Source organism: Physella acuta, unplaced genomic scaffold (genome assembly GCF_028476545.2).
Source record: "Physella acuta isolate Inbredline_101_S28 unplaced genomic scaffold, ASM2847654v3 ptg000937l, whole genome shotgun sequence".
NCBI lineage: Eukaryota > Metazoa > Mollusca > Gastropoda > Physidae > Physella > Physella acuta.
Window position 1 is genome coordinate 182236 of NW_026732454.1, and position 25252 is coordinate 207487.

The 25252-nt window shown below is 38.1% G+C and overlaps 2 protein-coding genes across 6 annotated transcripts in view; both read left to right on the forward strand.

Moving 5' to 3' along the window:
• Window positions 1-1409: 1409 nt before the first annotated feature.
• Window positions 1410-5732, forward strand: LOC131953673 (small ribosomal subunit protein eS19-like). The gene is made up of 6 exons (XM_059316982.1): window positions 1410-1517; window positions 3154-3221; window positions 3355-3455; window positions 3576-3644; window positions 5404-5521; window positions 5629-5732. Exons 2-6 carry the CDS (start codon window positions 3154-3156, stop codon window positions 5711-5713), a joined length of 441 nt encoding a protein of 146 aa, XP_059172965.1. The 5' UTR covers window positions 1410-1517; the 3' UTR covers window positions 5714-5732.
• Window positions 5733-16607: 10875 nt separating this feature from the next.
• LOC131953654 (neural cell adhesion molecule 1) overlaps window positions 16608-25252 on the forward strand; it is a 99943-nt gene continuing 91298 nt past the window's right edge. For 2 of the 5 annotated variants that reach the window (XM_059316946.1, XM_059316947.1), the window contains exon 1: window positions 16608-17052. In XM_059316946.1, the coding sequence (XP_059172929.1) occupies window positions 16983-17052 (70 nt within the window). In that variant the 5' untranslated portion in view covers window positions 16608-16982. The remainder of the gene's footprint in view (window positions 17053-25252) is intronic. The other 3 variants (XM_059316948.1, XM_059316950.1, XM_059316951.1) reach the window with 2 other exon arrangements.

The following is a 25252-nucleotide window of genomic DNA, read 5'->3' on the forward strand; positions in this document are numbered from 1 at the left end:
GCTTCAGATTAAGCTTATTTTGATGTTCAAACACATCTGCTAGGTATGATACTCTCTCCAACTACTCTATGTCGTTTTAAGTATACCAAAAGTTTTGTTTCCTTTGCACTTCCAAGAACAATTTGATTTCAGATTTCAATTCACGATTCACAACATTTCGTTTGACAGCCAGCGTACTGTAGTGTAGAAAAGCAAAACCTCGTGATTTATATTAATGTCGTTGCTCAGTTTTTTTAAGGCTCCAGATTTAATATAATTTACAACTTTTACTAGCAATGGAGTCGGAAGCGCCTTGATGGCGAGTGCATACAGGTGAATCATGCAGTGTTTAGGGAGCTAAATCTTTTCTGTTTTCTGAAAGCCCTATTTTGACTTAAACATAGAATGCGCACCATCCGTACGAATCCCCACAGCCGTTTTAACCCATTTTAATCATCGAGTTTCAAAAAACGTATTTATTTTCTCCATGCTAGCTTCACAAAATAGCAACTCATCTTTGCTATCATCTGAATGAATATAGAAAAAGGCAAGCAACTGCGAACACGAACTCAGTCTGTTGATTCATCAACTTGAAGAGTAAACAATGTTGAAAGCTTAATTTCATTAAAAATTGTTATTTAACATCTACGGACATGTCTGCTATAAGCCGCTGAATAGTATTATTTGTTGCATCTTTACTGCACTGGAATCCCCAAAAATTAACTTCTCCTATTATGTTCTTTTTTTTGCTTAGCATATTCTATCACGACTTCATTTGATGCTTGCACTAATGCTGTGTTTCCTTGAAGAAAACTTTGTGTTCGATCAAGTCTCTGACGTTTGCAACTAACTTCACGCGGACGAGAGAACTCCTTATCTTTTTTTGTTCCGAATTACTCGTCTCAAATGACGTTTTAGTTTTGAAGATTTCATAAATTCATGACTGAGAACAACTTTGTACAGTACGCATTGTTTCTTTTCTATTCCAATTCCAGTTATGCTAGTAAAGCCGAATTTCAGATATTCTTCTAAATATTTATGTTTTGTTTCTTATTGCTAAGATTTAGAATACCAGTTGGCGACCCCCCTGAAAGCCCTTCGCGACCCCTAGGGGGGTTGCGACCCCCAGTTTGGGAACCCGTGCCCAAGAATAAATTTTAAAAAATCATTTATATGGATAATATATATATTTTAACCACTGTCGCCCCCCCCCCCCCCCCAAAAAAAATAAATAAAAATTAAATAAAAAATAAAATAAAATAGTGCAAATGAAGAAACACAGTGTACTTTATTCCGTTAGTTTTTTTCACAAATATTTTCATCTATTTAAAAGAAATTATTTGAAATGAACTAATATCAATTACATAAAACAGTGCATATATCACTAGCCCTTGGACTTGCTCTTAAAAGACATACCCCTCCCCCACCTATGTTATTTTCGGTTATTTACGGTTGCTCGAAATAAACGAATGGCCGAAAATTTTCATCCACTTCCTTTTCCGCTGTTTACCAATTTCTGGTAAAGGTAGCCATACAAGGTATAGAAAAATTATCTATTTTAATCCAATTCGTTTGTTAAAATTTATCAAGTTTAACGTTTATTATCGATTATTAAAGAGTTCTTCAATTTATGATTGTAAATCTATAATTCTTTAACAGTAATATATGATTAGATACAGTTTGATTAACATGTATCGATAATAGGCAATATTCAAATTTATACACGAAGAGCTATAAAATTCGTATATCTAGTTGTTTTATCTTTTTGCTTAGTGCATTTTCATTTTCTCTTTTAATTTACTTACCAATGATATTAAAACCATAATTAAAATGTACCGTCGACTTATGGCGGCCATATCTTTGACTCAATTTTTTAGTGAAGGTTGGCTGCCATCATTTTCTAACCTAGCCACTAGGCTTTTTGATGAGAATTACAGAATGATTTTTTTTATTAAAAATGTATCAATAATAGCTAGAACACTAGTAAACTAAGCTAATTTAGCATATTTTAACTTTCTGTGTAAAGTCATTATTACTGAAAAAAAATTCCAAAGTCAGGTCAGTCTGTGGCAACCTCCAATGAACTTGACAGAAGGAAAAAAAACTTGACCCGTGACCTTCATTAAAACAGAATTTGCTTTTGTTTTTTTTTTAATTTTCAGTATACATGTGCTTAATCTTACCCAATAAGTGATAAAAATTTGAAAATTAATTTTAATTACTGGTGTAAAGTGACATAAACAGCTTAATAAACACGTGTTTTCTTGAGGGGGTGTGGCCCGGGTGTGGCACATCCTGACATCGCATTGTTTGTAACTTTATATTTCTGTGTTTTATGACTATATTTGTTCACAATCAGCATGCTATGCTTTTAATTTTGATAAAGGGTAAGTATACCAAGTTACAAAACCTGAAATCTAACTAATAATTCATACTTTCAGTTTAAAAAATAATGAAAACGATCATCAATGAAGAAAGCGTAAACATTCTATTTTTAGGTGTGACATAAAAAAACAGTCATAAATCTAGCCAAATGATTGGATTCTTGCGCAGCACACATTTTCCCGCGCCTCGTTTTCACTAAGCAAGATTATAATAAAATGGCATTATTGGGGGGTGATCGTTTTCCCACGCACATATCTCATTAACACGCCAAATTATTACCAGTTAATGGTAATGTGTGTAAAATTAATACTTTAAAGTTTACATCTGACATAAGCTGGTTTGCATCTGGAAGCGATATGTAAGAGTTATTTGATATAAAAGACAAGAATTCATAGAGCTACTTTCACTAAGGCGCCGCTTGCGAGACAAACAAAGGAATTAGGCCAAAAGTAGATCCGACAATTCTTAAATAACAGACTTAAATAGAAACGGATAGTTCCGATTTCTTAAATTAACGATGGCTTCGTAATCATTAGTTTTATCGCTCTACCCATTAGTGAAAGCGAAACTGGTCGCCATTTTTGGTAAGCGCATGAGCCGTGAGATGGCTTCAAAACAACAAACCCGGAAGCTGCGAATTCGAACGGCCTACTAGCCACTTCACCAGTAATACAGCCCTCCTCCACCATTAGATCTTAATTTAAGCTCAGAATTAGCAGGTCTAACTTTTGATGTGCTTAACAATTTGATATTCATTGCCTAATGCTGATTCAATGTTTTATTTTCCAGATGGGTATCTCAGTCAAAGATGTTAATGCCCATGAGTTCACCAAAGCTCTTGCTGATTTTTTGAAAAGGTTTGTCCTCTTTTTACCAAGTAGAATCTAGATCTAGTAAAATTGATCCAGTCTAATATATTGCATCTTTTATTTGAGAAGTTCCAATTGTTGATTTGAAATATTTTAACAAAGTATTGTTTTTTTTTTTCAGGACTGGTAAAGTCAAGGTTCCTGAATGGGCAGATATAGTGAAACTTGGCAGATTCAATGAACTCAGTCCTTATGATGAAGATTGGTTTTACATCAGAGCAGGTACAGGTTTCTGCACATTTGTTGACCTTAACTCTGCTTAAAATGTCTCAGTTAGGCTATAATTTAAGATATCTAGTTATTTGGCTTCTATGTAGTCTTACTTAAGTTTATTATCTTCAGCATCTGTTGCTCGCCATTTGTACATCCGTGCCCCCTGTGGTGTCGGAGCTCTGACAAAAATCTATGGAGGTAAGTTACTGTGAACGTTATCACTGAATTCAATATTTTTCCTCAGAGCATTGGTTCTACCAGTGTCAGACAATGAAGTATTCAGAAACAGGAGTTAGGCAGCTAGTAGCATGCAATCTCAGATTTAGGAGCAGAAATTAATATAAAAATAATCCAGTAACCGAATATGGTAGAGCTAACTATTTTCTCTTGCTTGGTCTTGTTCCTACGGGTTAACGCTCTCTTTAATGCATCAGCTATTGATAGACCTAGGGCAGCTTTTGTGTATTTGTTTCGTTCCCAAAAAGCTTGGGTTAAGTGACTATTATATCAGTTAAAATGTATTTTAAATAGGTGGAAAAGGGACTTGCCTTAGTTTAAACTGATACAGTTGGGTCTGGTTAATTTTCTGGAAATTCCAACAGGCCACAATTACGATGAAAATACATACAATTTTAATGAATCATCTAACATTGTTAATTACTTATATTTGAAATAGATTATTCAACTAGCTAAAGTGACTTAACGACTTAGGTGATGGCTTACTGGGTGGACAAAAAAGAAACTTAAACAACTGAGCATTTTACTGAAGACTGGGTCAAATTATTTTGACCATTTTTCTCAAATATTACCAGCAGAAAATTTTGAATTGTTGGCTCGGGAGACAGACTGGCATGCTCAAGATAGTACAAAATGACAATCAGCAAGATGAAGCTGTTTACATTCCCTCTCTGGCCATGCACATTATTGGTTAAACTCAGTGTAGATGCTATTGCAGATATTGTAGGGAAGACCAGGTTTTAAAAACATTCTCCATATTTTCCACCTTTCGGCACAGCAGACCAGACATGGCCACAAGGTCTTTGACCCATGTATAAAGTCAGGACTGTTTTGACAAGGTTGGAAGAAAATACTGCGTCTTTCAAGAGATGAAGCAATTGTTGAATTCATTGGTTGTTTGACCTTCAAACAATACATAAAAGGAAAGCCACACCCGTGGTGCATCAAGGTCTATTGTGCCACAGCTTGCAGCAGGCTTTATATTGCAGTTTGACATGTACACTGGTAAGGTTGACACCTTAATACCAAACAGATCTGGCTTATCCTGTGTTTATGAAGCTGGGTGAACCATACTTTGAAAAATTCCATCATGTCTACTAAACAATTTTGTCTGCTCAGCCAGTGGCAGATCTGTGGTCACAGCAGACCTACTATTGTGTCACAAGGCCCAATGGAAATGATTGGCCTATATCTTTCAATGTAAAGGGCATAGAAAAATTAGGGAAGGGGAATGGAGTTATAGACAGCTTCACAACAATTATATGGATGGACAAACGTCTACTCTTCTGGGTACCTGCACAAGCCCTGGAAACCCAAATGGGAAATGTCGACCGTCCATCTCCAATAACTACCCAAGGTCTATGGATGAAAGAAAAGTGTATCAGCTTATTAGAATATTGCCTCAAAATCTGTCCAGATTGTCTGCAGGAAACAGGCTGGGTGAGACTTCACAAACAAAATTTGGAAAACAAGACTGCAAAGGAACATGATTTGTCACATAAAAGCAGGACTTAAAGTTTGAATGTGTAGCCATTTTTTCTTCATCCTAATTTGGATTATGTAATGGGTTTTTATGTAGTTAATTCATTTCAGGAATATTGTTTTAGAGTTGTGCCCCTTATATTAGGAAACAAATGGGCTGTAGTCAGGCCTCATGGGTATGCATTCTTTTTAGCTAGTATTTGATATGAAATTATTGATACAATTTTTTTTATTTCAGGAAACCAGCGTAATGGAACAACTCCCAGTCATAACTGCCGTGGCTCAAGAAGTGTAGCTCGTAAAGTCCTCCAGGTCCTTGAATCACTTAAGATGGTTGAGCAGGATGCCAACACTGGGTACGTTCAATATTTACAATGTCTTATCATGTACAGCTCTTAATTGTTTCACATTTACAAAAAATTATGTTCAACATTTTATATCAACTGGTGATTATTTTTTGTAGTGGTCGTCGTCTGACAGCCCAGGGTCGTCGTGATTTGGATAGAATTGCAAGCCAAATTAAAGGTGGAAAGAAACAACAGAAATAAATGTTTTTAATTTAATGTCCAGCAAGTGTTACTCTTTTCATTTAGTTTGCTGATACAACTGTGTATTTGTTGTTTTTGCATCTCAGCTGAATGTGCTTTTAAATCATTACTTGCTTTAATTTTCAAAAGGCGAATTTTAAAAATTGTGTGGTATGGTACTGAATGTGATAGTTGACCAGAAAATCCTTCTTTGGTACTTAAGTGTCCCTTTTTGAAGCTTAGATCTTACTTGTACTACTTATAGTTTAACTTTTTCTTAATCATGCACTGTTCAGCAACAGTCTACTATTTGACAACGTTCTGTTGAGCTTAGTTTAAAGATTGATATGCAAGTTATCAAAAGCTGTATTAAGGAAAGAATATTGGGTATTAGACTATTTACACTCTTGCTTTGTGATAACTAGACAAAACTTTGTTCCTTGTTCAGAGTTCAAATCTATTGAATACATTTTTGTTAAAAATAAAATCGTTCATGGACTTTATTAGATCACCTATTTCAGTCAGTAACTAGAAATAACCAGATTTATCAAATTACATTAAAATTAACCATCCAGAAAAAAGTACTATTGAATAGATACACATTTAACAGTACTAACAGTAACAAGCTAGCTACAAAAACAGGAAGACATTTTATGTGGTTGAGAGCTAAACTAACTCGAGTGTCTTGAGTTCAAATCAGTGGAACTACTGGAACGTTCCTGAACCTACCCAACTCTAATGGGTACCTAGCTCACATTAGGGAAAGAAAGGTGGCTGGGTATGGTGCTGCTCACGCTATCCCTTCTTACGGCGAATTCTCTTCTTCGTTCTTAATTATTAGTGTTGAAGGGGAACGAGATTTATCTGCCAGTGGGTTTGAACTCGAGGCTTTTTTGTTCGAATTTATCAACCATGAGCTTTTTGCCGACTCGACCACACCTCCAACACAATTAAGCGTTACGTATCAACTGGTTATGCGCCATTGACTCCGATTTCAGCCTGCTTTTCTTTTTGGATTTGCTTCCATAGCCTTTGTCCAACCAAGAACAAACTACAAGGCAGCAGTTGTTTAATTTTGGAGTTGTCTCTCCTAGAAGAGTCGCTGTTCCCAGCTAACGAGCCTCATCTGCCCGAGGGTTCGAACTCGAGACTTTTCGGTTTAGCAACCATGAGCTTTACCAACTCGACCACGTCTTCCCCGCGAATTCTCTGAAAGCAGATGAACTCTACTTCATCTGCCTATGTGTCTTAGGCAAGAACGGGAATGATAGGTGGTTCAGCTTACTTGTTCCAGCATATTGGTTCTTGGTAAACTAAGCCTAATTAGGCAAGTAATTTGGAGTGATATGGTTAGTCGAACTATTTTAATTCCAGAGTTGTGTCAAGGTTGTCACTAATGTCACTCTAGTTCTTAAAACGATCATTAGCATTGCTAAATGTAGGGTATGGCTAAAGTTCGTAGATAAAGAATCGTATCAAATAAAGGGGCGACACAAGTTAGTCCAGTACGTCTTTTGTAGTATACATACATTCATCCATGTCACTTAACATGAGAAAGGTATTGCCACTTAAAATACAAGGGAGGTAATACGTACATGATATATCTGTTCGAGTTTAACATGATTGTGTACCTTGTGTTACGATTTTAAAAGTGGGCCACCATACCATAATAAATGAATTTAGCATACATTTTCAATCCTTTTTTTTTCAGTTGGGATAACTTGATAAAAAATTGTTAAAGTTATTTATATATATATATATAATATCAGTGGCGTAGCGAGGTCGGGTGTCACCCGGTGCGGCACTTTATGGTGTCAGCCCCCCCCCCCCCCCCCCCCCCCCCCAGAGGCGTAGCAACTCTTCCCGGGGACATACTTTCGATTTGCACCCCCCCCCTCTATATATATTTTGCTGTTTTTTGCCTTGTTGTTACCCCCTAAATGGTGTCATCAGGTGCGGTCCGCACCCCCCCCCCCCCTTCGCTACGCCTTTGAGATAGAATACCTATGGACTCCCTCCCCACAACACAGCTACATCACTGTTTTGGTTCGTTTTCGCTTATACTTAAACTTAAAGATCAAGTTTGTAGATAATTGTCTTCTATAAATTATGTGCTACATTTTTTAAATTTTAATAAAAAAATTAATAAATAAACACAATAGCTCTCATGTTGGGGCCTACACAATGATAAAATAATATATAAACATTCTTGGTGTCTGCTCGTAAGTTGTTAACGCTTGGCCGCTTGGGTCAGACACCGCAGGACAAACAGGAGTTGGGGCATGGTCGAGTCACATCCACTAATGTAGCTTGTTTCAGCTAAAGGCTCAGACGATGATGACATCATCCTCAGTACCATATCGTGGGGGGGGGGAAATATATTCTCGCTGCAACAATCTTCTTTCAGCACCGTGTTTTACACTCATGCCATCAAGCGTTTTACATATAGATCGAGAATAGTTCAATAAGATATATATTTTTTAAAAATCGAATCCGCCTGATTTTTTTTTATTTAGTTTGGGGTATGGTCAGGTTGAGTTTTTTTTTTTTTTTTTTTTTTAGCTTTAATTTAATTCGTACTATATTATAAACTACAAGACAGTTTTCATGGGCGGTGGGGTGTGGTACGACTACTTAGAGGTATGATTAAAAAAATAAAAATCACCACGTATTGTAATAGTTAAATATAGGTTCCAATCAAGGATATGAGTGTCATTGAAGTGGTCGTTAAAGACTCGTTTAACCCCACAGTACCAAAGAAAAAAAAAACCTTTTCAGTTTTTGATATCAAACTTTTTTTTTGCTTGAATTAATTACGTTTAACGAACAAAAAAAAAAAAAAAAGATAGTAGAGGTAGACATAGGCCTTAATTAGATTTTTAGATTAGTAAAAGGTTTGAAGGTGCGAAAGATGGACCAATGACGAGTCTTAACTAGGTCTGACACCTGACATTAATCACCTGTCAATGGCGTTACGTCACGAAATCCAATGATGCGCAGCGAGCCACGAGTCGCTGAACCGTGGAGGAATGTCCTTAATTAATACCGGTCACGTCTCCATAGCGACACGGGCCAGTTACCTGTTTCCCTATACGTCACCTGTCCCTATTGATTTCGGTCTGGTGATGACGTTTGCCTGGAGGCGGGCAGCCGTGCCTGAAGGTCAAGGTCACTGTCTCAGTGTAATCGCGGTCAAAATTATTGACCCCCATCCCCCTCTTTATCTCCGTCACAAGAACAGAATTTGTGTTAAGTTTCTAATCTTGGTACATGGTAGATCAGTCGGGGGGGGGGGGGGGGGGGAATGGGGGTTGCAAGGGGAGCAGAAGAAGCAGACGTATATATTCATTTTCAGGATAGTGGCGCCTTTTTGGAGATTCAGTTATTGTTATTTGGACTCATTTGGCGCATCCAGGATCATTGGGAGAGGATTTTTTCCCAAACTACTTAAAACACCTTTTTTAGAGGGGCAGGTGAAATACTTGACCTCGGCATATGAAGGGAAGGTGTGGTTAGCACTTTTCCCAATCGCCATAACATGAGTTGGGTGGACACATGGAAATTCTACCCGGATTCGAACTCCAAACTTTCGGGTTAGCAGCCTAGCGCCTTACTTCTCTACCATGCCCATGCTACTTTATCCTTCTATCTTATGGACTAAACATCATGTAAAATAATCGACTGAGGAGATTGTTTATCTGGACATCAGCCAACAATATATATATATATATATATATATATATATATATATATATATATATATATATATATATATATATATATATATATATGGCTAGGCTAAAAGTTAGACGATAATGTCAGCAGATCCTGCTTAAAGTATCTCACAACAACTATGGTACTGGTCAGGCTTGTGATGTTGACCAGTGGTTTGCATGTTGGGAGATGATCCTGTATGGGGAGCATAGGACTAGTGATATGGGAGGCACGTCTATATGGGAGCCTAGGACTAGTGATATGGGGAGCCTAGGACTAGTGATATGGGAGGCACGTCTATATGGGAGCCTAGGACTAGTGATATGGGGAGCCTAGGACTAGTGATATGGGAGGCACGTCTATATGGGGAGCCTAGGACTAGTGATATGGGGAGCCTAGGACTAGTGATATGGGAGGCACGTCTATATGGGGAGCCTAGGACTAGTGATATGGGAGGCACGTCTATATGGGGAGCCTAGGACTAGTGATATGGGAGGCACGTCTATATGGGAAGCATAGGACTAGTGATATGGGGATCATAGGACTAGTGATATGAGAGGCACGTCTATATGGGAAGCATAGGACTAGTGATATGGGGATCATAGGACTAGTGATATAAGAGGCACGTCTATATGGGAAGCATAGGACTAGTGATATGGGGAGCCTAGGACTAGTGATATGGGAGGCACGTCTATATGGGGAGCCTAGGACTAGTGATATGGGGATCATAGGACTAGTGATATGGGAGGCACGTCTATATGGGAGCCTAGGACTAGTGATATGGGAAGCATAGGACTAGTGATATGAGAGGCACGTCTATATGGGGAGCCTAGGACTAGTGATATGGGGAGCCTAGGACTAGTGATATGGGAGGCACGTCTATATGGGGAGCCTAGGACTAGTGATATGGGAAGCATAGGACTAGTGATATGGGGATCATAGGACTAGTGATATGAGAGGGCCTGGAAATTGTAAAATGGAAAGCTCTACACCTTTTACAGAAAAGTACTCTTTTTATATCAAACACATATAAGTAGGCCTACATTTGCATGTGATAATAGAAAGGGATATGTAAAATGTTAGCGGAAAGACTGTTCCTCGTCGGTTGTTGAACATTTCGGGGTGGGGGAAGGATACATTTCCTGGAAAGGGGGCGACGAATACTGGTATAAGTATATATTTTCAATATTTTCTATTTAAATTCGATTTCGTTCGTGGGGGGGGGGGGGGGGGGGGATGGGGGGAGACGACGAAACCTCTTGTGGGAGATACTTAAAATGTCAGGAGGGGGACGACGACATTGGTTAAAGGATATAATTTCTTTATAAATTATATATATATATATATATATATATATATATATATATATATATATATATATATATATATATATATATATATCTTTCTATTTCATTGTGGATGGAGTATGAGAAATGCCTGAAAGAAACTCATGTCTATACAAAGAACCTGAACAGAGGCGTAGCGAGGGGGGTACATATGACCCCGGGCGCCGACTATAGGGGCGCCAAAATGGGTTGGAAAAACAATTTTAAAATGTCATTTTAGTTGCATTTTTGCATTATAAATAGTTTGAGTGAGGGCGGGGGGAAGCTTGGGGGGGGGGGGTGCAAATCGAAAATTCGCTCGAGGGGGGGCGCCAAATTGAAAGTTTGTCCCCGGGCGCCGTGAAGGGTCGCTACGCCTCTGAGCCCGAATTAATCTAGACACACTACATGCTTCAGCAATGGCAGATCTTGAGTTAAAAATTTTTTTGGAGCTTCTTAAACAAAATACCTTAATGAAGGAGACAACCTAAAACTATACTCAAATTTTGTTTTTAATCGGCAGGTATATTTAAATTCAATCAATTATTAAAAAAAAAATTAAAAAAAAAAAAGAAAATCGGTAGATTTTATTTTATTAAACACGACAATTAAAGATTTTATCTGAAGGTTCATTTTCATTTTTAATTTTTTTTTACTTGAAAGTTATATTTTAATTTTAGTTCAAGGTAACATCCATTCGTCATGTTAAATACCTATTTGATTGACAAAGGAGTATTCAGTTTCTTTAATTTCAGCCATGTAGGCCTACAACGCAATTATGGAAAAAAACATCCTTGTTTTGGCTCACAAACTAGATGTGTATTTTGATTTTACAAAAAAAAAAAAAAAAAAAAAAAATACCAGACGACTTAATATGTTTTTTAAAAAAATCCTGTTGATAAACAAGTCCATCTCCCCCCCCCCTTCCCCTCCTTTTCATTAACAACAACTCCAAAATAAAGGTTACTTGATTTATCTAGAATTTCTAGTAAATTACCAACCTAACCTAACCTAACCTAACCTACCCTACCCTAACCTAACCTAACCTAACCTAACCTAACCTAACCTAACCTAACCTAACCTAACCTAACCTAACCTAACCTAACCTAACCTAACCTAACCTAACCTAACCTAACCAAACCTAACCTAACCTAACCTATTACTATTACATATCAACGCGTGCGTATTTTCTTATTTTTAATGCAATTAAATTAATTTTAATGTGTTTACAGTATATCTATGCATATTTTATTTCGATTTGTTTTTGAAAACAAAATATGTGTATTTTGTACAAACAACGTTACTGTAAACATTATTGTAATGTAGGCTACGCTTCTTAATATAGATTTTCTCTGGAAGTTCCAAAGGCCACACGACTTGTCCTATACTTGAGCAACAATTACATTTGTGCATTCATTTCTACAATAATATTTGTTGAACTCGGGCTATGAATCACATCCATAAACAAACACACAACACATTGTTTGTGCCAAAAACTCGCTGGTGACGTGTCGATTTATGTGTGCATGTGTCATAATAAACTGCGATGGCCATAAAAGGCATCCATATTTTGAGAGTTAGATTTAACATAAGCCTTATTTATGGGTTTCAATGTAGGAATCGTACCATTAGAATCCAGACTGAAGGGACCCTACGGGTGTGATTGAAACATCTTAGTTGAGAGGAGCGTGTTGGTGTTATATGAGATGGGGTGTAGGTTTAGAACCATTTTATATAACGTTTCATAGTTTCAATCATTCATCCCTGGAAAAAAAAACTAACCAAGAAATGCCTGTAAATGAATTCCTCTAATGCCTAGAATCATTGGATAGACACAACCAGTGGCGTAGCCAGGATCGTCTCAAGGGGGGGGGGGGGGGGGGGTCCAATTTTTACCCGGGGACAAACTTTCGTTTTGCACCCCCCTCAAACTTTCGATTTGCGCCCCCCTCCAACTTTCGATTTGCACCCCCTCATACTTTTTCTATATACCGAGGGGTCTATGGGGGGGGTATGACCCCCACTAACCCCCCTGCCTACGCCACTGGACACAACTAGTCTAGGTTTAATGTTTTATAAACACGTAATATTAAAAGGGCTTTATCATTGTTCTATTTTTAATTGGTTGGTTGGGGGGGGGGGGGGGGTCGTGGAGTGAGGGGATTCCCCGAATTGTTCTCTTCCAACACGTAACGGATCTTCTAAGAAAAAGTTAAATAATGTTTAATGGGGCAGGTGGTGGGTCTGGCCGAAATGCCACATTGTTATTTTTTTTATTTGCGGATTCTTAATTATACATGAGGGTAAAGGGTTATCCAAAGCAGCCGTTAATGATTATTTACTTTAAGCCAACCTTTGCCCCCAGGAAGTAAATATCACACGTCGCGATAACCGCCCTTTCATTTCAAATGAAATGTTCCCGACACTCTTGGGTAAAAAAGATAAGAATGTTTTTTATTTTTTTTGCAAGAACGTGAGCTGAGTATCTCGTACATACTGTATCACTCCGCGCCTGATTTACTCTCTTACCCCCTAGCTTAGGCCTACAAAACATTTCTCAATTTCAGCTAAAAATAAAGTAGACCACGATTGGTTATTAAAATTGTCAACAAAAACCCTCCAACCCAAAACGGCGTCCAACATGATCTAACACTATCCTATTAGATCTACGTCACCAAGCTCTAAATGTCAAACGTTGAACATTGCAGCAATCTTGATGCTCCTCGTTCCATAGTAATATAACTCGAATTTATTTTATTATGCAGTTGGATCACTTTGGATATTTATGCACCTCATAAGCAAAAAAAAAAAAAAAAAAAAAAACACGTACTGATTTTATTACTTACACGATATTCCACATCATCGCAACTTGAATGTTGGCGATGTGAATCAAAATGTCCTTATTTTAAAGTGGACTCGGGTTTAAGGGGTGTTGAGGTGGGTGGGGGTGGGGGGAGTTGGGAGAGGAAATGTGTATCCAAAGTATCATCAATAACCAGCCAACTAGGTTAACATTGGTAACATCCACGGGTGTCTACAGACACACGGGATGGGGCGGTGTAGTCAGATAGTAGGGCCTACGAGTGATAACCGGAAAGTCTTGATTTCGAATCCCGAGTCCGAACAACACCGAATCCGTCCACCTCTGTTGGGTACCAGGCTCACATTAGGAAAAATAATGGCCGTTGGGCCTAGTTCTCACCATAATATCCTTACATATGCCGAGGTCACAAAAGCCCCATGTGTCGTCAGTTTTGAAGGTTACCCTACGTACTTTTACATACAGGCGCATGGGATATATATATATTATATATATATATATATATATATATATATATATATATATATATATATATATATATATATATATATATATAGGTATGTATATATGTATATACACTCGGGGGTTTATTTTTCCGAACTCTTGATATGTAGTTATGAGGGTAGACTACGACCAAATGATTTATGTCCATGGAGATCCGTCAGGGCTGAATAGACGACAACATCCTTATAATTAAAGAACGATAGAAAACAGTTACATTATAAAAATAATCCACACTATGAACACATAAGACAACTCTTTACACACCCACACAGTACCACCAGGCAACCCGATACTATAGTAAAAACTGGATTATCTCCCTTTTAAAAACCCTAAAGAAAAATGGACCCCACCAGGAGACGTGAAGGGGTGGTAAAGTTCCCCTTCGAAACCTGACGGTCTTTGGGGCAAGTGAAGTAAGTTCACATGTTTCTGTGTCCTCGACATGTGAAGGGATAGTGTGGTCAGCACTATGCCCAGCCGCCTTTATGAAGAGATAGTGTGGTCAGTACTATGCCCCGCCGCCTTTACTTTCCCTAACGTGAGTTAGGTACCCATCAGAGCTGGGTAGACTCAGGATGGGTCTACTGGCTTGAACCCGGATTCGAACTCGAGACTTACGGGTTAGCATTGAAGGGGTGGACCTGAGCTTTATTTGTGTAATCTATGAAGTAATAAGGCCCCTACTATAATTATTACCAGTTGGCCTACTAAACTTTGTAAACTCATAAAAATTATAACTAACGTCCGTATAAAATGGAAAGACTTTCAGTGAAACCTATTTTTTGGGTCCTCGCTAAGCAGTTCTAAATGTAGGTCGTCCAAAAACATCATACCGTGAGTAGAAGAGGGGGGGGGGGGGAGAGGGAGGAGAGGGCTGGAACATACACTAATGAAAGGGGACACTACTCTTGGAACAGATGGAGAACCGAGATCTCCCCTCTAGCAGAGTACAATACAAATATGACATACGACGTCAGGACTGGTGCCGTTTTGTATCAACCCCCACCGCGCCCCATCCCACATATATAGACCCATATATATATATATATATATATATATATATATATATATATATATATATATATATATATATATATATACTGTGTGTGTATTTTTGTAAGCTTAAGAAGAAAAAAGCTAAGAAGATACCCAGACTATACATTACAACTTGCACCTTATTTCTCAGGTTCATCAAGTTAAAATTAACCTTATATTTAAAAAAAAAATTAACCCAAATTTATAAAATATTTTACTCCTTCCTCTCCCTATCCCGTATAACGTTCTATATTATTCTTTCTGTAGACCAACAACCATCATATTATGTACAGTTTTCATAACCATGAAAGTGAAAGCGAGGCGCCACTAACCCCTTCTAAAAATAAATAAATGACTAAATTAGTAGGCAGCCTTACAATAAAAAATTCGCGATTTTAAAAATTATTATGGGAACCACATTTGAGAGATATTTCGCTTATGTCATCTCCATCAGGATCAACCAATTAAATTGTGCCTGACAGAGAGCGTGTCAGCCGACAGTGTCAGCTTATTCATCGAACCGCCTAAGTAGCAGACGTGGAGCAAAAATTTAGAATAAAAAGAATTCAAGGAATACAACATTGGCCTATACCAGCAACCTACCCCTATATAACACTCGTATGTGTTTTATATTGTATGCACGTTACCAAAACACCAAGGAGGTAGTACATGATACTTGCACACATTTTCAACAGGTAGTAATAAACTTAATGAGGTTTACTGTAATTAAACTTGAGTTTACCTACCCACATAACAACACAGGGCTTAATTAAGGAGCATTAAGCATTTCAACGAAAACTGCGCAATAACAATCTTTAGCTGTGGCGAAAACATCGAGGGGTATTGCGTTATGAATTTATCCCCCTCCCTAGATCCGCCCATGGGTATGCGATGATATCATATAAAGTAGTAGTACAAATAAAGGAATTTTATATACAGCTATAATATTTAAAAAAAAAACCCCACTACAACTTAGTAAAAAGAAAGTAGATTTGGTAATTGCATTAATCTATCTGAATTTTTTTTCTTCAAAGTAATCGATCAAGTAAAAGAAAGGAAAAAAAATCAATCAATTTGACTACACCAATGTGTATAAAGACATTATATAGTAACTTTGGAGGCTCGGATTGAACCGAGCATTGCTTATGATGTTAGAGATGGTGCTACAAGCAGCAGCCTAGTTCCGCTCGTGAGACCCAACTGATGTTTATTGACCTCACTGACCACTGACAAAACAACTGATGCCCTGTGAATCGTCATACGCACTCCTCCCCATCTCTCACAACCACCGGTCAATCTGCGCATCCTGTATGAGACAGTAAAAGCTTTTTTTTTTTAAAACCTTACCAACAGATAGCAACTTTGTTTCTTGGAAACAATAATTACACTTATTCAAACAGAAATAGAAAGTGGGTTATTTTTAGATTTTTGTAATGTAATAAAAGTGACTGGACACGAGGCGTAATTCTTCCTTTAAAAAAACCTCAGCGCGCCTCGCGTCTTTTGTATCGACTGCGCTATCGACTGAGCTGCCCGCCGAGAATCAAGAGCTGAGAGGGTTTGTCTGCATAATATATATAAGTGTATTAACGCGCCGCGTTTTACAGTTGATAGAGCGGGGCGAGACTCAGTGTTCATTCTTGAAGCACAATCAAAGAAGGAATTACAATATCTTTTCATTATATATTCGCAGCTAACTCGAATACAATTTTATTTTCAAAAACGGTTTGATAATTTTTCAAAGGACTACATTATCTACCGCATAACGCAGAAGAGCGGAAGTAGGAAGCGTTCTCAGTGTTAGTCTGCAAGTGAGAAAATAGGTCGTTCTAACGAAACGAATACAGACAGTATTTTCTACCGTGTGTCCCCCTGAATTACCCACCATTGTATGTTTTCTACTAACAACATGGATTTTGCGTATATTTTACTGGTGGCAGCTTTCTTTACGACATGTGCTGGTAAGTTCATCTTTTTGTTTTATGTTGATTATAGAATAATATAGAACAATAGCTTAGTTGAATCAGTGTATAATAAAAATAGCGTAGCTCTAGATCTAGATCTAGGAGCAGTGGCTTAGATTTTAGTTTTCTTCAACAAACGAGTGCTACGCAAAAAGAAAAAAAAAGGAACAAACACTTGACTAATTCAACGATAGTTCTAGACTTCTAGATCTAGATCTAGGTCTTCTTGTGGAACTTTTTAAATGTGTGTACAGTGACTCAACTCTGGCACTCCTAATTTTTTTTATAGGCCTATTTTAAAACTTCGTACTAGATAGAAAACATATTCTAAAAGGTGTCGCCCCCCCCTCCCTGCTGATAACAATGGAAAATTTAGGCCAAAACAAAATAGAGTATTGTCACATTTTAATTTGAAAAAAAAACAAAACAGGCGACATAACTTTAAAGTTATGACATCTAGATCTAGATCCAGGCCTATTAAAAAAAAACCAACCCAATTATATCACACACTGACACTGACAAAGTATTAAAAAGAAACCTAATTAGCCTAAATCAAATGCATTATCTGGATGTGTGCTTGATTTTATATTGAATTGTGTGAATTTATTTATAGGCTATCTATGTTAAAAAAAAAATTCCACTAGGATTATACTCCTTTTTATTTTCAAGGCTGTTAGGCCTATAGAGTAGATTAGTAGCCTATTTAGTATTTACAAAATATAATTAAAAGCCTCATTAGTACATTTGGCTACTACTCTCATAAGCTAAATCCCAGTACAACATGACCTTCTACATCCACCCACAAGCTAAATTCTGGTACTAAAAGGCCTTCAATATCCACTAACTATATTCTGGTACTAAAAGGCTTTATACAACCACAAGCTAAATTCTGGTACTGTAAGGCCTTCAATATCCACTAAATATATTCTGGTACTATAAGGCCTTCAATATCCACTAACATATTCTGGTACTAAAAGGCTTTTATACAACCACAAGCTAATTTCTGGTACTGTAAGGCCTTCAATATCCACTAACTATATTCTGGTACTAAAAGGCTTTTATACAACCACAAGCTAATTTCTGGTACTGTAAGGCCTTCAATATCCACTAACTATATTCTGGTACTAAAAGGCTTTATACAACCACAAGCTAATTTCTGGTACTGTAAGGCCCTCAATATCCACTAACTAAATTCTGGTACTAAATCGCTTTATACAACCACAATCTAAATTCTGGTACTGTAAGGCCTTCAATATCCACTAACTAAATTCTGGTACTATAAAGCTTTATACAACCACAAGCTAAATTCTATTACTTTAAGGCCTAATGTTAATTTAAGATAAACAAAGGTTTACATCATGTCATACTGTTTGTACTAAAGCCCAGTTGAGTAATGCATAGCCCAAGTTTTACAAAAAAATTAACCTTCTAGATCTAACCATAAATTCTCCACACAATACCCAGCTGTGTTGTTCACACATTTAAATACATTTCACTAATAGTTGACTGTGTAGAGACCCTTTATAGTATAGGCCTTAGTGTTTAGAATGATGGTCAATGTTGTTCAGTCCTGTTTTTTAGATTGCTAGACTGGTTTTTTCATTAAATAGTTGTTCCTTATGAGTAGTGTGACTGCCTGGCCATTTTTATCCCAATGTTGGTCTGTCAGTGGCCAAGTTTCCGAGTTTCTCCCAATGTTGGTCACTTAATACTCATGTTTCTCCCTAATTTCACACCTCAGGTTATCCCATTACACACTTTTTTGTTTACTATATCATATGTTATCAGATGCTCGTACACCCCGCTTGTTTTATTTTAACATAGAAATGTCCACAAAAGTAATCTACAAAGGTACCTATCCTACTGGTAGGTCCACTGTGTTACAGTGATAATAAGCCTTTAATGAAACCTGTGGAACCCTTACTCCAGTGACCCATCTATCTAAACATAGATCTATCTCTAAAATTTCTGCATAAGTATAAAAACAACATCTTTAAATTAATACATTTTTTGTGTTAATAGCCTGCTGTATTATAAACAAGATTAGTTAAATTAGAGGATAGGCTTACTTTCAGGTATTGAGGGAGTGAGTGAAATATTGTTTGTGGCGTTAAGTCTTAGTGTTCATATGGCCAAGGTGGGACCTTGAAGTGGGTTCTTCTGCTGCGTTGTCGACAATACTATGTTTTGATTGTCAGATACATTGTCGTTTACAGCAGAGTGAATTGTCAGCTATACGAGCATTAATTATCATATGTTAGAGTGACACTTCACATGCCTCGGGCCCATGAGTGACCCAAGTGTCCCTCACTTAACGCAAGCAAGTGGTTCATGTTTTGTAGGAAAGCTATCGCATCACATCATCGCTTTGTGTTTATACGAATTCATCTTGTTTTGGACTTTTTACAATTTTACTTAGTAAACACTTGTAAAGATGTTAATTTTAACGTCGCTGTGTTAAGTGTAGGAAGTTTTAAACAATTATTCAGTGGGTGTTGCCTGGTTTTGTTAGTTTTAATTTTTTTAGATTTTAGTTACGTGTTATTTAATATTAGTACTGATGTATAGATTAGAGTTGTAGGCATAAGACCTTGTACAGCTAATTTTATAGTCTTTTTAGTAATTTTAAGTATGCCTGGTTGATCAAGGCCTGATTTTTAAACATGAAAGCTATCAATACTAGTTTAGTATGCACAAGTTTTTGTGAAAAAATTTGGTATATGTCATAATCTACAGCGGTCAGTGTGTGGGTCATTGGTAAAAAAAACCCCCAACTTTACAGATAGGCAACAGTAATGAAGATGAATGCTTTATTGCAAGTAGAAACGACCTATTTCTTCTTTGTGACCCTTTTAGTTTGCCAATAGGCCCTTGTGACGAAGCAGTGGTTGCTTCTAATGATGTCATCATCCATTGTTGATTAACGTGATTCATTAATTCGTTGTGTCACAATTTCTTTTTTTCTGGCCTGAGTCATATTTACTGTTGATTTATTTCCTGTACGGAGTCTCTGTACTGCACGTTTTCTTAGTTCATGTAACTTCACTTGAAGTGGTGCCACCACAGAAATGAACAACTTTGACCTCAGCAGATGCATTTTTTATTTGGCCGGGTAGATCTGTCTGGAAGGGCAGCGGAGCTGTGTGTGCGGGTACATGCGCGCGTGACTCAAACGAAAATCAATAAAGCACACCAGCACCCTTTCATGTACGTCTGGCAGCGCACCGATGCAAAACCGTGCGCCCTTGTTTCCCTGGCCGCGCAGCACGCTGTTGGATTTTTGGTTGAGATCAGCATCCGTGAGGGTTTGCCGCTAATCGTACGAGCCGAGGCCCCGGCGATTGCCATTATTCTGCGAGGGCCAGTGCTGTCGCTCATCTGGAAATGAATGAAATCCAATACTTTTTCATGGCGCCCAAATGCAATGTGTCTCCCTTTTCTAGTTGCTATTGATATTTTTATTAGATAAACTCGATTCTCCTGTCTCCGCTCAGCCGAGACGAGACGGACATGCAGTTGAATGTTTTACACGTGCTTAATAAAATATGAACGGGCTTTTGTTTTCTGCTCTCAGGGAAAATCAGAACTATTTTTGGGTCTTTGTATTTTGTACGGTTGGTTTTTTAAATGTTTGCAATTACCCCATGCTGTGCCTAATTGTGGATACGTTTGGGCATAAATCAGTGAAACGCTCTTTTTTGTTTGGTTTGAAATTGACACACTAAATGATATTAACTGTTACATTCGATTATATATTATCCATTTTTCAACACTGCTGTGTGGTTTGTCTTGAGTTAGATATGTATCTGATAATTCAAGTTTTTAAAGCTATATGCCAGTCCTGATTCATAACGATTAACATCAGTATTCATTTTTACCCTCCTCCTCACCGTTTTCATTTAAAAGTGTTCAAACATTTTCACGTGTCTGTAACAATGGCAGCGCAACTCTTTTGACGTGCATAAATTTCAAAGCGGGCACCGTGCCAGATTGTCATGTAACCAAGGGGGAGAGGAAGGAGAAAGAAGAGGAAAAAAACCCAGAGACTGCAGGCTTCAACCAGCACACACTGGCATGTATTCCATTCTTCCACTCGGCAGCTCGCTCGGTGTCTGGTACCAATTAAAAGCTATCGATCGTCGCAGCCCTGCGTAACCCTTTGCGTTTCGGGCTAATATATTAAAATAGAAAAAAAAAAGAATCGATACTTTTCTCCCAGAATGCATCTACACATTGGGTCTTGAGATATTTTATTATAAAATGGAATCGATTACCACCAGAGCCTGCCTCCAACACGGGCGAGAGCGTATTTTAAACCGCGCGAGTCTCTTACTCGTCGACTCGTCATTTTGTCATTAGCGACTCGATGATTAAATAGCTACTTGTCTCCTCCGTTGTCATGGCTACGTACTTACATAATTATGGCGCGCAATATCGACGTGTTGTCACGTTTTCATTTCCCTAATTGGATGAAAGGTTTTTTTTCTTTCGGCTTCGTCTTGCTACTAATTTTTGATATACGAGATTTGAGGGGAAACTCTCCTCTGTAGTGAATTAATTACCAGTCGAAAGTCGATTTGCCCCGAGGTAGAGGTTGGGGGGGGGGGGGGGGGGGCAGACGACAAAATCGTTTAACCGTTAAACTTGTGCTCTTTACGAGTTATGGTGACATTAATAGATCCTCCCCACCCCCTTAGCTAGTCTTGAGTAGAATGCAGTGAAAAAGTAATATATTTCCGTGTTTACTTTGCTTACCCTTACCTAAACCCTACGTTGTAAACGCTTCTTTAAGCGCTATTCGTGTTAACTAGCCATCACTCGTTATAAATAGATGAAAAAAAAATGTCCCGTTAGAAAGTTAATTTAAATTTATCCTCCGCATTGCCTCTTCACTCTCGGAGCTATTGTAGACGTTATATAGCCCTCGGCGCCGCCTCGGAAATGAGCTATCGAGTCTTCTAATCGAAACAAAGAGAATAATTGATATATAAGCCTCAACCTTTGTATTACTCGTATGGCTCTTTGTATTCAGCCAGCGTAGACGTAATTACATTTTTTTAAGTCGGTGTCTCCATTACTTTCCCATTAAAGTATCTTCACCTAACACTACCCTAATCCGTATAGCATAACCCTAACAATAAGCTTTGTTCTAAAGCGAAGTATTGCTATGTGGGTGTGATACATAAGGAAAAAGTCACTCGTGATTATTATTATTTTTGTTCGTTAAATTTGTGCTTTGTCTTTTGCACTTAGTTCGAGGAAAGTTGAAAGATAATGAACATATTCATTAAGTTGATGATGAGTAATACTGGCTTCCTGTTGCTTGTGGAGATAATGGTCAAGTAGTGGGCCTGACTAATTCATTTTTAAAGTAAAACTGAGCAGCCTTCACTAGAGTGCTTATTGTGTTCTATAAATACATTCATGTTGAGGCAGTCTACATCATTTTGTTTCTGAGTGTTAGCCTTGAACTGCTGTAGATTTGCATCCTATTTGTGATGTGAACACCCTAACGTTGACGAGTAGACAACAACTTTTTGTATTTACTGTATTACGAAGAAAATCTACTTTTTGTAAGTAGTGTCGGATGGATTACTCATTGAGCGAGGGCCAAAACTTGTTGAATTATCTTGTTGTACGTCGATTACGTCACTGACGGGTCTCGGTATGTAGACGTGGTGTTGGCAGCCAGTTATCCGCCACGGAGTGACGTAGTCATGTTTCTCCGTCTCAGGAGGCACGGCGGACGTATGCTGAGGTTATTCGATTCCTTCAGACATTTCATTCACGAGAGCAGTCACTGCTCCTGTTCTATTTAGAGCAGTCACTTCTGTATACTTTCAAAGACCTTGTCCTCGAATGTTTAGCTGTAGTTACGGCCCTCGTTTGGTTGCTCGGTTGCCGTCGTCTAGTCAGACATGTGTAGCAACCCCGCAGTTTTTGTCTGATAACTCTTTGTTGGTCCAATACAGCAGGTCCCCGCCAGATCCTTTTATTGACCCCCCCCCCCCCCCCCCCAAATCCTAGGGTCCTTTTATTGGCCAGCTTGTGTATATGCTAGTCCAGCGCCGTGTTTGCCGACTTGTGATAAATTGCCGGGCAGCGGCTTGTTGACTCGGCCTCAGTGTTGTGGTCAGCTTGAAGACCGCCCTCATCGCCGTCCACTTGTCCACGCTAATGAACCGAGCCTTCCAAGGACCTCAGGTTGCTCGTGAAATTCAATTTCTCAAAGGGCGCTCTCGTTTACTGTCTTTGTTACTCGCTTTATTTCACAATCTTAGAACAAACGAGGCGATGGCGAGAGATGTAAAGCTGATGTAAGCTTAAAGTGTGTATGTAGTTCGGTGTAAAAAAAAAAGAGTAACATAACACTTTTTACAATTATGTCTTCGATTTTTAGATTTACTAACTTGAGACTTCAAAGCCTTAGATTGGTAGATATTTGGTTATCTAGATAGGCGCGCGCACAAAACCCGAGTGAGTAATGCACGCTCTGTCCTATAACGAATCGTTAAATCTGTGAGACTATGCATGCGTGGGGAACACAGAACTATAGCTCTGCGCATCGCGTGTTGCTGATCAATAGTTTTGAATAATGTTTTCTTTCTTCTCCCTCACCCCCTACCCGGTGGGTTTTGGGCGGCTTGTAGTTTGTTCACGCGTTATTTGCCGAACCTGTTATCGAGGGGAATTTTGTTCAGACGAGGCTCTATCGAATACTTTTAAATTCGATATTATAAAATATATTCCCTCCATCAATCTTTATCTCATATCTAATAACATTGAGTTTTCAACGTTAATTTAATTTCGTCTATCATATATTTCAACATTATAAAGTTCATTTATTTTATCAAACAATTCAACAGTACATTAGTTCTATCAAATATTTGAACAGTATACAGTGAAGTCCACCCTAGGGCATTTTGACTCTAAGATCTCCCTAGTGCTAGATGAAAATGATAATGAAAATATGTAGATGACCAGTTGAAAAATGACAGTCACTGCTGGACACGTCACTTCCGATTTAGCAAGTCTTCTACTGTCCTGAGCTGGCAATCCCCTTGTGGGTAATGTCCACAAATTTCCCCGCATAAATGCATGTGTTTGCGTTCATTTTGCGCATTAGTGTTTATTTTTAGCACCGTCTCGATAGATTAACACAGAAGGCAAGAGCGGCAGCTGTTAAATTTGTCACGTGATTATCCCTTGGTTTAATCCCTCACGATATTGACCTAAGACACTGGACGTGTATGTGTGGAATGCGCCAATACCACTTCACCACAGTATAATACATTACATTCAAGTGTGCGCATAGATATTGATGCTGTATCGATTTTGAAGATTTAAAATATATGATAAATATTTGTCCCGCATACCCCAAATTGTTCAACTTCCCTAATAAAACATTAACATTCGTATACATTTTAAAATAACAAAATTCAAGGTATTTCAGAATGAAAGGCTGGTAAGGTTCATTATCGCCTGACGATTAATGGACATCTCCGTCTCTTACAGGGTGGTATAGTCAAGAACGTCCAGTCAATGGACTGCAGGTTTTCGTTAAAGTTCACTACTAGGTAATTATTGACCCCCCTCCTCTCTCGTCTTCAACGGAAGTTTATTTTGAGGGTCAACAAATACCAGTTCAACCGAGTGTTTTTATTTTAAATTACATAAAAAAATATACCGACATTTCATAAAGTTATCATTTGTATCTTAAATAAGTTACATATGCGATTCATCGAAAAGTAATTGTCTGAAAACAAAACTGCCATTTGTGTGGATTATACGTGCACTACGGCCGGTTATTTATTTTATGCGCGACGTATTGTTCCCCATTGTTCCCGCAGCACCGTGTTAGTGGACACTCGGCGGCTGTTTGATCAGCTGTTAAATGAGGCGGCGTTGTTCAGCGTCCGGCAGGTTGGTTGCCTAGCCTTAATCTCTAGTGGGACATGCGATATCATTTGGCGAAAACTGATCTAAAATTTACGTTTAAGAACTGTAATACTAGACTGTTTACCATATGGCATTGCATTTGTATAATACATTAGAAATGTTGCACACAAAAACATGGAATGTGTTGATGCACTCGACCTAGGGCTCGTGAGGTGATCCGTTTTAAATTGAGCATTAGCTTTCAGATTCATCAGTGATGTTGACGCACATAATGCAATTATGCCGATCGCTTGCTTCT

What these genes read in the sequence shown, in the direction of transcription:
- LOC131953673 (XM_059316982.1), top strand. Translation starts at nt 3,154, where the DNA reads ATGGGTATCTCAGTCAAAGATGTTAATGCCCATGAGTTCACCAAAGCT. An exon ending in CTTGCTGATTTTTTGAAAAG is followed by an intron (nt 3,222 to 3,354) that starts GTTTGTCCTCTT and finishes TTTTTTTTTCAG; the next exon opens with GACTGGTAAAGTCAAGGTTC. An exon ending in TTGGTTTTACATCAGAGCAG is followed by an intron (nt 3,456 to 3,575) that starts GTACAGGTTTCT and finishes TATTATCTTCAG; the next exon opens with CATCTGTTGCTCGCCATTTG.